The 14,341-nt window shown below is 32.4% G+C and overlaps 2 protein-coding genes, 1 long non-coding RNA gene and 1 pseudogene across 5 annotated transcripts; 2 read left to right on the plus strand and 2 right to left on the minus strand.

Annotated features, from left to right (window-relative positions):
- Window positions 1-18: 18 nt before the first annotated feature.
- Window positions 19-4,540, minus strand: LOC108767222 (uncharacterized). Its single transcript, XR_001940416.1, has 3 exons — window positions 4,486-4,540; window positions 3,277-3,279; window positions 19-277 (listed from the first exon to the last, which is right to left on the minus strand). It is a non-coding gene; the product is annotated as an uncharacterized LOC108767222 (long non-coding RNA).
- LOC108767221 (kynurenine formamidase-like) lies at window positions 271-3,028 on the plus strand (annotated as a pseudogene).
- Window positions 4,342-7,374, plus strand: LOC108767220 (kynurenine formamidase). The gene is made up of 8 exons (XM_018516959.1): window positions 4,342-4,614; window positions 4,712-4,802; window positions 5,156-5,257; window positions 5,900-6,034; window positions 6,345-6,423; window positions 6,519-6,710; window positions 6,810-6,945; window positions 7,155-7,374. Exons 1-8 carry the CDS (start codon window positions 4,603-4,605, stop codon window positions 7,299-7,301), a joined length of 894 nt encoding a protein of 297 aa, XP_018372461.1. The 5' UTR covers window positions 4,342-4,602; the 3' UTR covers window positions 7,302-7,374.
- A 54-nt stretch (window positions 7,375-7,428) lies between these two features.
- On the minus strand, window positions 7,429-11,990 carry Daxx (Daxx-like protein). Of its 3 annotated transcripts, none has more exons than XM_018517279.1 (5): window positions 11,926-11,990; window positions 11,474-11,623; window positions 9,962-11,114; window positions 8,364-9,701; window positions 7,429-8,271 (listed from the first exon to the last, which is right to left on the minus strand). In XM_018517279.1, the coding sequence occupies exons 2-5, from the start codon at window positions 11,525-11,527 to the stop codon at window positions 7,559-7,561; spliced, it is 3,258 nt and encodes a 1,085-aa protein (XP_018372781.1). In that variant the 5' UTR covers window positions 11,528-11,623; window positions 11,926-11,990; the 3' UTR covers window positions 7,429-7,558. The 3 variants fall into 3 exon arrangements, with proteins under 3 accessions (XP_018372781.1, XP_018372780.1, XP_018372779.1); XM_018517278.1 differs by lacking the exon at window positions 11,926-11,990 and having other exon boundaries at window positions 8,364-8,618; window positions 8,958-9,701; window positions 11,474-11,801; XM_018517277.1 differs by lacking the exon at window positions 11,926-11,990 and having other exon boundaries at window positions 8,364-8,465; window positions 8,622-9,701; window positions 11,474-11,801.
- Between the last annotated feature and the right edge of the window lie 2,351 nt (window positions 11,991-14,341).

Below are 14,341 nucleotides of genomic sequence, written 5' to 3' on the forward strand. Positions count from 1 at the left end.
TTTAATCTAAACGTTTTCAAAACAACGGTTTAGATTAATATAGTAAAAATTATATTTCAACCAATAAGATATAAGACATAGAACTGTAATAAAATTTGTAAAATTTTGCATACTGTGATAACGATACAGGAACTCAATAAAATCGATATATATGAATGTCGGCGTTATTTACCAACTCACTTTAGCGATGGGATATACATACTTGAAATATACACGCATTAACAGACAAAGCCAAGAAAGTGCATTATGGCGCGTATATATGCTTAGTGCCGAGACACTACCGTATACTCTGACTAAAGAAAACTGCGCAACAGTTTCTAACAAGCATTGCTTTGAGTAACAACCAGTGATTACTCGTAATCAATTTCTTGTCAGATTCAAGCGACTAATCGAGAATGGCTATACGTAATCTCTTGGCCGTACGTAATGTCGACGAAATTCTATGTGATCATGCTTTTCTCTTAATAGGTTAAAATTAAATTTGCGGCTTATTTAATGTTTTATTTGATTTTAAAGGAGTATGAGCGACTGTACACTCCGAGTGAATGGAGTAAACGATATGAATCTGAAGAACTGCGAGCGCGATTCTTTAAATTTTGTGAGGAAGGTAAGATAAATTGTTTTTCTCTACAATCAAAAATTATATAATTGTGATAGTCTTCTTCGAGAGCTTCTTTATTTAATAGTAGGAAAACTAATGCAACACTGGTGCAATTTAATACAAATCGGTTTACATATTTTCAGTATTAATAAATAATTTAATCTTTTAATTAGTTATGATGTGTTATCATGACAACATAGAATATGTAATTAAAAAAGATAAAGGATTAATTAGTGTGTATCAGTATTGTACTAGTTTTCCCAATAGAAAATTGTTGTAAGATTTTTTCTGATCGTACTATTATCATGCACAAAAAAGGCGTGTCAGATGCATCATGTGATCACTGAAGGTCTTTGTTATTGCAGTTACGGAAGAGACTCGGAAAACTGTTAAATGCGAACTTAATGTACCATACGGTCCTACAGAGCTCGTGCAAAATACGACATATATGGTGCCGATTTACCGAAAGGTATGTATATAAACATAACGATTTGATGGAATTTTTAGGTGCTAAACTTCTGGAACAATATACCTTTATTTTTCAATAAAAAATTATTTTCACAATTTTTTATTCTATGTTATATCATTATATTTTTATAATTATAGATATTTCTAAGAAAGAAAAATGGAACAAAAGAAATAAACTTATGAAATTAATACTTGAAAATCTATTATTTTATTCGATTTCTCTGTGTTTTCGATAAACTACGTAAAATCTATTTCCAAGGTAAAGCTTTCACTTGCAAATTATATCTATTTCGGTTTGAATCATTTATTCTTTCGACACACAAACATGAGTTCATATGTATATACGCGTATAATTTGGTTCGTTCAAAATTGAAATAAAATACATGAATGTCAAGAAAATTGTTTTTTGGCGCGAATATATTAATATTTTCATTCTTAATTCGTTCTAATCATTCCTTTCATCAATCTGCAAGATTAAATTGCAGATTATTTTCTAACGAATTGGTATATTTTAGATTCGTATTTATACCACACTAAAACGTTTGTGCATTTTAGATGCGCCGATATTTATATTTATTCGTGGCAAATATTGGCAAAATTTCAAGGATTCATGGAGGAATATCGGCAAGAATCTTAATGGCTTCTCTGTACCTTTGTTTGTTAAAAATAAGATCAAAGTAATAACAGTTGGATACAATTTTTGTCCGAATGGTGAGAAAATAGAAATTTCTATCGAATTATATTATTGTCTTGTCTTTCATTAGTTTTTTATCTCCCTTGTCATTAATTATTTATTAATTTACGTCTATACACACGCTAAACACACACACATTTAAAATTTCAAAAATTCTTTAAAGCGCGTTATAGCTGAAAGGATTGAATACATTTATGAAATGAATTGTATAAAACTTGTCGAAACTTATTATCTATACAAATAATATTCGAAACTCTCAGATTAAAAGATTATCTTATCAAATAATGAAATAATGTAATAAATTATTTTTTTATATTTTTCAGATAGAATTGGGGATATAGTAGCAGAGATAAAATCGGCGGTTGCGCAGATATTAAAATATGCAGCTGATACAGGCTCTAAGTACGTTTTATACCTCAACTTTCTACTCATATATTAAATACAAAATTTTAATAGAAAACGAATTGTTTATAATACAATTATATAATGTACATATAGACACGTGTGCATCGCTGGACATAGTGCTGGAGCACATTTGGCTGCATGTTTATTACACGATGACGATTGGATCAATCACATGACACAGAATGGATATTTTGCAATATTAAAGGAAATATATCATACTGATAGGCGGAATTTATAATTTAAAACCTATAACTAATCTCAAATTCATGTCTACCCTTGAATTGACCTAGTAATTACATACAGGGTGCTCCTGTATATCCTTGTTTTCAATATATATATAACGAACATATATTTCTTATAACAAATATACATAAATTATTGTTTTCAGCGAAGAAATTAAAAAATTTAGTATTTCTACCTTTGACGAAGCAAAAGGCCATCGTATCACTAACTTGAAAGTGATCGTAGTCGTAGGCAATTGCGATTCTCCAGCGTTTGTGGATGAATCGCCCAGGTATTTGATTAAATATTAGATCTGTTTTTTTGTAGCTAAATTATACACTCCCTGTACTATAAGTAAGTGTGAAACGAACATGTTTCAAATTCGGTGAAAATAACAAAGAAAGTTCTAGTGCAATGCAAACCAAACCTATATTGTATATTGAATAACACTGCGTAAATTTGTATCAAACTAAGTATATATCAAACTAACATTGTATTATTGTTTTAGAAACTTATTTCTATTGTGGATAATGTGGAATACCTATTACTTCAGGACATCGACCACTTTGATATAGTGGAGAAACTTCTAGATCCAAACTATCATCTTGCTAAGTTGATATTGAAGTGCCTCCAGCCGAATGTGATCCTTTGTTAGATAAATATGTAAAGTTAATGGAATTTGTGTTATAAGGCACTTTGTATTTAATGCAATATACAATTCAAATTGGCGCTAAAAAGATTTATTAAGAATTATATTGTTATATCTCTTTATATATTTAGCTTATAAACTAGAAATATTCAATATACACATTAAATGTAAATTTAAAAACATTAATCTTGATAAATTGATCGCTGTCGCTTTTATATAACAATGATCGAAAAGAACTTACTATATATTTGAGTCATTTGGATTGTGCTGTTGAAAAACATCCATTTGCTTGGAGGCGGATTGCACTGCCGATGGTTTAGGCAAGATAATCGACTTCGTAGGTACAATTTTTAATACCCTTTTCCCTTTCAAAGATATTCGTTTGTTACATTCGTGTTTTGCAGTTGACTGGTAATTTGAACTGGCAGTCGGATTATTGTAGCTTCTGTGAGAATATCGTGCATAGGTGCTATAATTTGGCCTGTTCGCGTATTGATCTTTAGATAATTATTCGTAATATTTTTGACGTTAGTTACATTATTACTTGATGGTATAAACACTATGTGACGTTTCACTATGGGAACTATTTTGTTTCCAAGTCGTACATCGCATTTGATAGAAACAGGTTTAACTGTTTTTTTATTAGTCAAATCAATAATTTGATTTGCTACCTTTGGTTCCCGAAGTTTAGACATTTAAATTCGGGACACCCTGTATAATTATATAAATTTTATTGTTTACAACACTTTCTTATATAAAATTAAAGTAAACATAATTATGAAAATATAAAACTATGAAATGAATGCAATAAAAAACAGTGGAAATATTTTTTAATTAAAAATTCAAATATTTTCGAAAAGTTTGATGCCTATTACGGCTATTACTGAATTGTTAATTTCATTTTTCTTATTTCAGAACCCATACTGCAACACAGACCTTCAAGATATCTCTAAGGGGAAATCTAAAGATATTCAGAAGACTTTCTACATCCTAATAAAGGATATCCTATTAAAGGATATCCCTCAGATAAAATGTGAGAAAATAGTAGATAAAGTATAATATAACTGTTTCCAGATTTTGCAGCGCGTAATCTACAACTTATGAATATATAAATGTTTCTTGTGTAATAAGGTGTATTGGAAGAACTATTTTTTTTATTTTATTTAATCAAAACGTTTTTAAAACAACGATTTAGATTAATACAGTAAAAATTATTAATGTATTTCAACCAATAAGATATGAAGACAGAACTGTAATAAAATTTGCAAACTGTTGATAACGATACGAGAACTCGATAAAATCGACATTTGAATGTAGTTTGCCACTCCCTTTAGCAATAAGATACACATAGTTAAAATTCTAATACACACACACATTAACAGACAAAGCCGAGAAAGTGCATTATGGCGCGTATTATATATATATATATGCTTAGTACCGAGACACTACCGTATACCCTGACTAAAGAAAACTGCGCAACAGTTTCTAACAGGCGTTGCTTAGAATAACAACCAGTGATTACTCCTTATCATTTTCTTGTAAGAGTCAAGCGATTAATCGAAGATGTCTCTCCACGTACGTAATCTTGACGAAATTCTGTGCGATCATGCTTTTCTCTCAATAGGTTAAAATTAAATTTGCAGCTTATTTAATATTTTATTTGATTTTAAAGGAGTATGAGCGACTGTACACTCCGAGTGAATGGAGCAAACGATATAATTCTGAAGAGTTGCGAGCACATTTCTTTAAATTCTGTGAGGAAGGTAAGATTTGTTTTTCTCTACAATCAAAAATTATATAATTGTAGTAGTCGTAGCTCTTTTCGAAAGCTTTATTTAATAGTAAGAAAACTAATGCAATACTGGTGCAATTTAATACAAATCGGTTTACATATTTTCATTATTAATAAATAACTTATAATCCTTTAATTAGTTATGTGTTGTCATTACAACATAGAATATGTAATTAAAAAAGATAAAGGGTTAATTAGTGTGTATCAGTATTGTATTAGTTTTATAGAAAATTGCTATAAGATTTTTCTGATCGTACTATTATTGTGGACAAGAAAGGCGTGTCAGATGTATCATGTGATCACTGAAGGTCTTTGTTGTTGCAGTTACGGAAGAGACTCGGAAAACTGTAAAATGCAAACTTAATGTACCATACGGTCCTACAGAGCGCGCAAAATACGACATATATGGTGTCGATTTACCGAAAGGTATGCATATAAACGTAACCATTTCATGGTATTTTTAGGTACCGAACTTCTGGAACAATATACCTTAATTTTCAATAAAAAATTATTTCCATAATTTTTTATTCTATATCATCATATTTTCATAATTATAGGTATTTCTAAAGCTGTGTTCCAAAATTGACTGCCAGTACTGAAAATCTATAGTGCACGTAACATAAACTGTAGCATTTTCAGTGCCGGAAGTAAATTTGGAACACAGCCTAAGAAAGAAAAAAGGAACAAAAGAAATAAACTTATAAAATTAATACTTGAAAATCTATTATTTTATTCAATTTCTCTGCGTTTTCGATAAATTACGTAAAATTTATTTACAAGGTGAAATTTTCATTTCCAAATTATATCTAGTTTGGCTTGAATCACTTATGTTCATTACATAAACATGAGTTTATATACACGCGTATAATTTGGTTCGTTTAAAACTGAAACAAAATATATGAATATCAAGCAAATTATTTTTAGCGCGAATATATTTTCTTATTCCATAATAATCTGCTCACATTCCTTTCATCAATCTGCAAGATGTTAAATTATAGATTATTTTTTAACGAATTGGTATATTTTACATTTGTATATATATCACACTAAAACAGTTGTGTATTTTAGATGCACCGATATTTATATTTATCCATGGTGGATATTGGCAAGAATTCAGTAAGGATCTCACTGGCTTCTCGGTACCTTTGTTTGTTAAAAATAAGATCAAAGTAATAACAGTTGGATACGATTTGTGTCCGAATGGTGAGAAAGTAGAAAATTCTATTGAATTATATCATTGTCTTGTCTTTCATTGGTCTTTTATCTCTCTTGTATTTAATTATTTATTAAATTACGTCTACACACACGCATAAACACGCATGCACGCACCAAAATTAAAAATTTTTTTAATTCTTTAAAGCGTGTTATAGCTAAAAGGATGAAACACGTTTATAAAATGAATTTTACAATTTCGAAACTTATGTATATAAATAATATTTGAAACTCTCAGATTAAAAGATTATCTTATTATATAATAAAATAATGTAATAAATTATTTTTAAATATTTTTCAGTCAGAATTGGAGATATAGTAGCAGAGATAAAATCAGCGGTCGCGCAGATATTACAATATGCAGCTGATTCAGGCTCTAAGTGTGTTTTTATTCTTTAACTTTCTACTCATATATTAAGTACAAAATTTTAATAGAAAACGAATTGCTTATAATGCAAATGTGTAATGTACATAGATACGTGTGCATCGTTGGACATAGTGCTGGAGCACATTTGGCTGCATGTTTATTACACGATGACGATTGGATCAATCGTATGACAAAGAAAGGATATTTTGCAATATTAAAGGAAATCGTACTGATAGGCGGAATTTATAATTTAAAACCTATAACTAATACCAGTTTTGCAGTTGCCCTTAAATTAACCGAGTAATTATATACAGAGTGTCCCTGTATACACTTGTTTTCAATATATATAACGAACATATATTTCTTATATAACAAATATACATAAATTATCGTTTTCAGCGAAGAAATTAAGAAATTTAGTATTTCTATCTTTGACGAAGCAAAAGGCCATCGTATCACTAACTTGAAAGTTATCGTAGTCGTAGGCGATTGCGATTCCCCAGCGTTTGTGGATGAATCGCGTGAATACGCCCAGGTATTTGATCAAATATTAGATGTGTCTTTTGTAGCTAAATTATACACTCCCTGTACTATAAGTGAAATGTACATGTTTCAAATTTGGTGAAAATAACAAGGAAAGTTCTGGTGCAGCAATAAAAATCAAACCTATTGTATATTGAATAACACTGCGCAAATTTGTATCAAACTAAGTATGTACCAAACTAACTTGTATTATTGTTTTAGAAACTTATTTCTATTGTGGATAATGTGGAATACCTATTACTTCAGGACATCGACCACTTTGATATAGTGGAGAAACTTCTAGATCCAAACTATCATCTTGCTAAGTTGATAATGAAGTGTCTCCAGCCGGATGTGATCCTTTGTTAAATGAATATGTAAAGTTAATGGAATTTGTTATAAGGCACTTTGTATTCAACGCAATATACAATTCAAATTTGCTAAAAAGATTTATTAAGAATTATATTATTATATCTCTTTATATATATATTTCGCTTATAAACTATAAATATTCAGTATACACATTAAATGTAAATTTAAAAACATTAATCTTGATAAACTGATCGAATCGCTGTCGCTTTTGTATAACAATGATCGAGAAGAACGGCCCTTACTATATATTTGAGTCATTTGGATTGTGTTGTCGATGAACTCACACCCGCTTGCTTGGAGACGGATTGCACTGCGGATGGCTTAGGCAAGATAATCGATTTCGTAGGTACAATTTTTAAAACCGTTTTTCCTTTCAAAGATACTTCGTTTGTTACATTCGTGTTTTGCAGTTGACTCTGACTGGTAGTTTGAGCTGGCAGTCGAATTATTGTACCTCTTGTGCGAATATCATGCACAGGTGCTATAATTTGGCCTGTTCGCGTATTTACCTTTAGATAATTATTCGTAATATTTTTGACGTTAATTATATTACTTTTTGATGGTAGAAACACTGTGTGACGTTTCACTATGGGAACTATTTTGTTTCCGAGTTGTACTGCGCACTTGGTAGCAACCGGTTTAACTGTTCCTTCATTAGTCAAATCAACAATTTCTTTAATTTGATTTGTTACCTTTGGCGCATTTTTTGGGGCAGTCTTGTCTGTTTTATATTGGTTATCCTGCCAAGTCCTGGGAGATTTAGCGAATGAACGCACTCGCAATAGAGGTTTCTTTTCCTCTTTCGGTTGCTCATTGTTTGGCATATTCTCGGTTGCTTCATCCATAACATTTTTTATTACTACTGCTGTGTTTTCCATGCGGGTTACCATAGCTACCACATCCTTCTTTGTTGCAGGATCTGTTATAACTTTGGATTCATCTTTCACTTTGGCCTCTGCTAGATCCTCTACAACATATAAAATAATGTTTATGACTCTTCTATTTTTGTTTATTTATCTTATCTATCTCCAATTTTATTAATATATGTATATACACTACTTGTGTAGTTTGATGTAGAAGTCGCTGGTAGCGAATCCTCTTGCCTTTTGTTGTCCACAACATTTTTCACATTGTTCGTGGGGTTCCTTGAAGTAATGTTGCCACTGCATGATTTATGAACCTTCTCGCTAGTAGTATCCATATTTTCCACATTGTTCCTTGGGATATTGTTGCTACTGCATGATTCATGAACCTTCTCGCTAGTAGTATCCACAACATTTTTCACATTGTTCCTTGGGATAGTGCTGCTACTGCTACATGGTTTATGAACTATCTTCTTGTTAATGGTATCCATATGTGTCACAATATTCCTTGGAATAGTACTGCTACTGCATGGTTTATCTACATCTGTCACAACATTCCTTGGAATAGTGTTACTACTGCATGGTTTATCCACATATGTCACAACATTCCTTAGAATAGTACTGCTACTGCATGGTTTATCCACATTATTTGTCACAACGTTCCTTGGAATAGTGTTGCTACTACATGGTTTGTCTATATCTGTCACAACGTTCCTTGGAATAGTACTGCTACTGCATGGTTTATCCACATTATTTGTCACAACGTTCCTTGGAATAGTGTTGCTACTGTATGATTTATCCATATCTGTCACCTTCCTTGGACTAGTATTACTACTGCACGGTTTAACTACGTCTGTCACAACATTCCTTGGAATGGTGTTGCTACATGATTTATCCAAATCTGTTGTGTTTCTTGGAATAGTGCTGCTACTGCATGGTTTGTGAACTATTTTGTCACTAATTGTGTTATTCTTATTTGATACTGTCATATTATTCTCTTTTTCAACTTTCATTTCAACTGTTTTGTTACATTTTTGTGGTGAAGTATCTGCTATGGTTTTATTTGAAATATCCATAGCACGACGTATATTTATCACATTTATATTGGATTTATTCTTTTCCACAGATAATTTATTTACTTTAACTGTTTTATTTGCGTTTTCTTCCTTTTCATTGTCCTCCTCACTTGATACAGACAGGATATCATCACTCTTATCCTCATATGTAATACTTTCTATTTCTATTTCTATTTCTTCATCTTCATCTTCATCTTCATCTTCCTCCTCTTCTTCTTCCGAAACTATTTCTTCATTATTTTGGTCTCTTAGTTCTATTTGTTTTTTTGTATATTTATCAAATACTGCAGCTAATCGTTTTTCACCCTCGGTACGATTATCAGCAAGTTTTTTCGCTAAATCTTTATCTTTTGTAGCTGGATCTTCTGAATTTTCAAGATACAAAGAAAAAGTATCCCAATAATCATTACGCCTTGAGCGTTGCAAGTATTCTCCAAGTTCTTTGAAAGCTTTCTCTGCTGCAATAACAATTAATATATATTATTATACATAAGTATAATATAATGATACATAACATATACATATAATGATTAAATACACGGTAAATATATAATACAAATAAAAATTCTTATAAACTTAAAACTACCCCTACAGCACAAAGTTGTACAAAAGTTGCAAGACTGCTGTAACATGGCAGCAACATTGCAGCAATATTGCACATTTTGCAGTGATATTGCTGCAAATTCTGTGCTATATGGATATGATACATATTTCTTACCCATTTGTTCTCGCTTTTTTGTTTTTAAACCTAAATTGCTTTTTTCATTACATCTATTGACACATTCCAAGATATCACTGTAATCAGGGAATATTAAATTATCTGTAAGACTTCCTTTTTTTTTCAACCAATTTCGTTGAGTAATTTTACAATTAATAAAATTCGTTATTGCTTGATCCACAGCAACAATCCGAGTTACATTTAAATGTTTTGGACGTAAATATGTACGTCCTGCATCACCATTTTCTCCTGTTAGCTCACAAAGTTTATCATATAGTTGTGTCATTTTCTGTTTATACCTTTCGACTTTTATATAATTACTATTATTTTCCTCGTTAAAATCAACTTCTTCTTCGTCCAGTTTCTTAATAATTGCGTCACATCTTTTCATAGCGTGTAATATTTTATTAACTTTTCTTCTTGTTTCAGGGTTCTCTTCGTTATCATCCTCACTATCATTATCTGATTCTACTGGATTAATAGGTACATTGTTCGTAGCATAGGATGTAGAAGGAACTGCATCATAGATTTCATTAATTTGTGATGTTTGAGATTTCTTTTTAGTTCTTTTTTTCATCTCATTCATCACTTCCTGTATGTGCATGTATATTTTTTTGTGGTCATTCGTAATAGCTTGGCGCTTCTCATTCAAAAATGTAACAAAATTATTTGATCTAACATAAATTGGATCTAAATTTTCATAACGTCTTTTTAACTTATCAACAATAATGGCCATTTCCGATTTATCCTGTTTTGGACATTTTTGCAGACATAAACTTATAAATAGGGGAAAAACGTCATGTGAGATATACGATATCTTTTTCTTTTCCTTCACAATCAATTGTGTCTTTACTTCCTGGTCTTGATTTGGCTGTTTATTACAATTAGATTCAACAAAATTTATTTCAGGTAAAACATCTATAGAACATGTATCAGGTTTACTTTCCACTTTGAACTTATCCTGATCAACATCTAACTTTTTCCTTTTTTCTATAGTACAAGTTATTTCTTCCTTTGTATACATTATTTTTCGTTTTAAATTCTTCTCTTCAATTTTCTCATTAACATTGAGTAAACTTTCAGTTTCTTCATGAGCAATAGCTCCGTTACTAATCTCTACAGATTTCGTTAGAACTTGGCCCGTTTTGTTTTCCTGAAATAAATTTCTTAGAATCAGCATTTTTTAGGAGATAAATTTATTAGAATTTTTTTTTAATTAATTATGTAAGCTGTCATTATTATAAAATCATATTTAAAGAGATCAATGCAGATATTTAATTAGAAAAATTTGAATAGTTACATTTTTTCTTACTTTTTTTTATTGCCCTCAGTCCCCTAGATATGAACCGATTCGGCCAATAGTACCCAGGTAGTCGAATTCAGTAAATAAAACCATAGATGTTAAAAAAAAAATATTTAGCTCAAGTCAGCTAGTCTTGCCAAAAATTTCAAAATTTATCTGCACTTAACAGCTTTACTAATTTATAGAACTCTTATAGAACTCTGTCAAACCTTTTGCGAGTCTGATTCGTCATCAGACGAAATACAGATGACTTCCATTTCCATCAGGTATCTCGGTCGAAATAGCGAATCGTGGACAAGTGCTACCGCCAAGTAAATTCGCACTCGTAGCTCAATGCCTCCCGAAATATCCCGAACTTCCTGTCAAACAGCGACATATTGATAGTAACATATACATACCGATCACGAAAAACAGTATATTCTCGATGGGTAACCATCCATAATCTATGCAAAGACGTTCTATTGAACATCTTCATTAAACCAAAAAAAACATTTGATGTTCAGTACTTCTCACAACCACGCGTAATTCGCGAAATGTTCAAGAAAAGAGTCCGTGCGCAAACACGCATTTTCGGTCTCTTGGAAATAGTAACTTTATGGAATCCATGAGCGCGCCGAACCCTATTTCCGAAAGAAGAAAGGCAGCTAGCTTTTCTACTTGCCTTGCTTCTAATTATTTCGTTGGCCTCGTAGATGATTCGTTCAGAAGATATGGATGAAAGTACATAAAAGTTCACATCTTAATGACAAGTTGCCGCTTGATAGACAGAAAATTGGTCTGAACTGGTCTTTAGTTTCCGTTTTTATGACGACAGAAATGAAAATGAAGGCTCTAAAAAGTACTTCACACTGAAAATTTACGGTACTTTTGTCCGTGCGATAACCGAATACAGAGATTGGAATATTATTAATGTCCGTAAATGCACTGTTATTGGTCACTCGTTAGGGAAATTTGATTTTCAGGAATGGTAACCATACATAAGAGAACGGGAGAAAGCTTTAGTCGTATATGACGATTGAGAAAAAAGAAGCGGCTAAAGGCCTGTTCAGCGTATGTCCTCCTACAATGACTTGCATATTACAAGAAAAGCAATATGGCGTCTTCCATATCAGGTGTATGATTGGTCAATTTCATGTCACGTGACCACGTTGCATCTAAACAAGCCTTAATCCAACAAAGAAAATTTCATAGAGTGCGCTAGTATCAATGATGTCTGTTGCACAGTTGCTGCGCAATAGCCTATTGCGCATGTATGTATATGTAAGGCACATATGTAAGGCATATATGTAATACCAAAGCTATAAAGAATGGACTGCGCGATCCGTGTGTCAAAATGGTCGATAGAGATGAGAGAGAGGGACCGTGGCAGACGATCATTTCTATCTCTTTCCATTCAATGGTGTAATGGGAGAGAGAATGAGAGGGAGATTGACCGTTTCCCACGATCCCTCTCTCTCATTATTGTCGACCACATTTGATACACTACTGAGATACGGATCGCGCAGTCCATTCTCTATGTCTTTATGTAATACTACTATATTGTTAACGCAGCCTCTTTTTGAGAATGGGGGGTGTGCCAAGAGAGTGAGATAGAAAATCAACTATATTTTGAATGCGCATGCGTGGGGGAACGTATGCGCGCGCACTCATGGCACGTGTATTGTAAAGGTTAGATATTATAAAGTATAATTAAAAGAAATACCAAGTATAATAAAATCGCGGCATTATTTCCTTTTTTTAACTAGTACTTTATATAAACTAAAAACAAACTCAACTTCACTATTGAACATGTCAGACACAATAAACGTGATAATATATGATAAAATAGGTTGGAAACAGGCTCATGCGCATTACGAAAGTACACGAATTGTAGAAGTGAGAAGCGATCGTCTACACCATAATGTTTGCTGCAGCTCTTAAGGGGATTCTAAAGACGTCTGTATTACCGACTAAACACGTATAATTTTTGTATAACGAATACTCGTTTTCTCTTTCACGGATTGTAAAATCCTTTTCCAGGATTGAAGTATACGCATTAATACATATTTGTGAAGTGGAGTCTACGCTGAGAATGATCAAAAATTTTGAAATCGATATATTTTGTACCATTTCTTAGGCCTCGTCTACAATACATGGAGTAAGAAGTAAGAGTAAGAAATTGACCAATCACAGTCGATTATTCTTCTCACATTCGACTGTGATTGGTCAATTTCTTACTCTTACTTCTTACTCCGTGTATTGTAGACGGGCCTTAACATGGCGTCTCAACTGTCAAGTCGTGACAACATTTGTTTGATATGAAAGCTTTGCAACCCGAACGTACGAAATAATAGTTCCCAAACACGTAATTTGCACGAACATACATCGTCGAGTTCTTAAGGCCCGTCTACAATACACGGAGTAAGAAGTAAGAGTAAGAAACTGATCAATCACAGTCGAATGTGAGAAGAATAATCAACTGTGATTGGTCAATTTCTTACGCTTACTTCTTACTCCGTGTATTGTAGACGGGCCTTTAGAATTAGATTTAGACGCTTTATCGCGACGAATTCGTTGTACGAAAATTGACACGTATGTGTGACTGCGTGTATCATAGCTGCGTGAGATATTGCTGTAGTAGTATAAAAAGGGGAGGGCTCCGATTGCACACATCGCATATTGCACACAGGTATCGCTGATTGGCCAATTTAAAAATAAAATAATCTCATTGGCAAAACAGTAAAAAATTACTAGGCATCAGTTGTTATGAGTGGTGTGTACAATCAGAACTGTAGGCAAATGGGATCCTCCCATAAAAAGACATATCGATGTGCGGCGCGCGGCGCGACATCTAGTGATTTCGTCGGAGTTCGAGCTTTGCTTTAGGATCCTTTAATTGTTGTTAGCAATATAGTAGTATTACATATATGATGTAAGGCTGTGTCCAGGGTATCGATTATCTAACTTTTATTATTGTGAAAATGTGAGCGATCTCACGCGTGGCACCCAGTTGGACACGGCTCAATTGGACACGAGCCACTTACAGCGCTTGAGACTACAAAGCTCCTAAGCACCGGTCGCTGTGATTGGTGGGGTCC

The sequence above is a fragment of the Trachymyrmex cornetzi genome, unplaced genomic scaffold (genome assembly GCF_001594075.2).
Source record: "Trachymyrmex cornetzi isolate Tcor2-1 unplaced genomic scaffold, Tcor1.1 scaffold67, whole genome shotgun sequence".
Classification (NCBI taxonomy): Eukaryota; Metazoa; Arthropoda; class Insecta; order Hymenoptera; family Formicidae; genus Trachymyrmex; species Trachymyrmex cornetzi.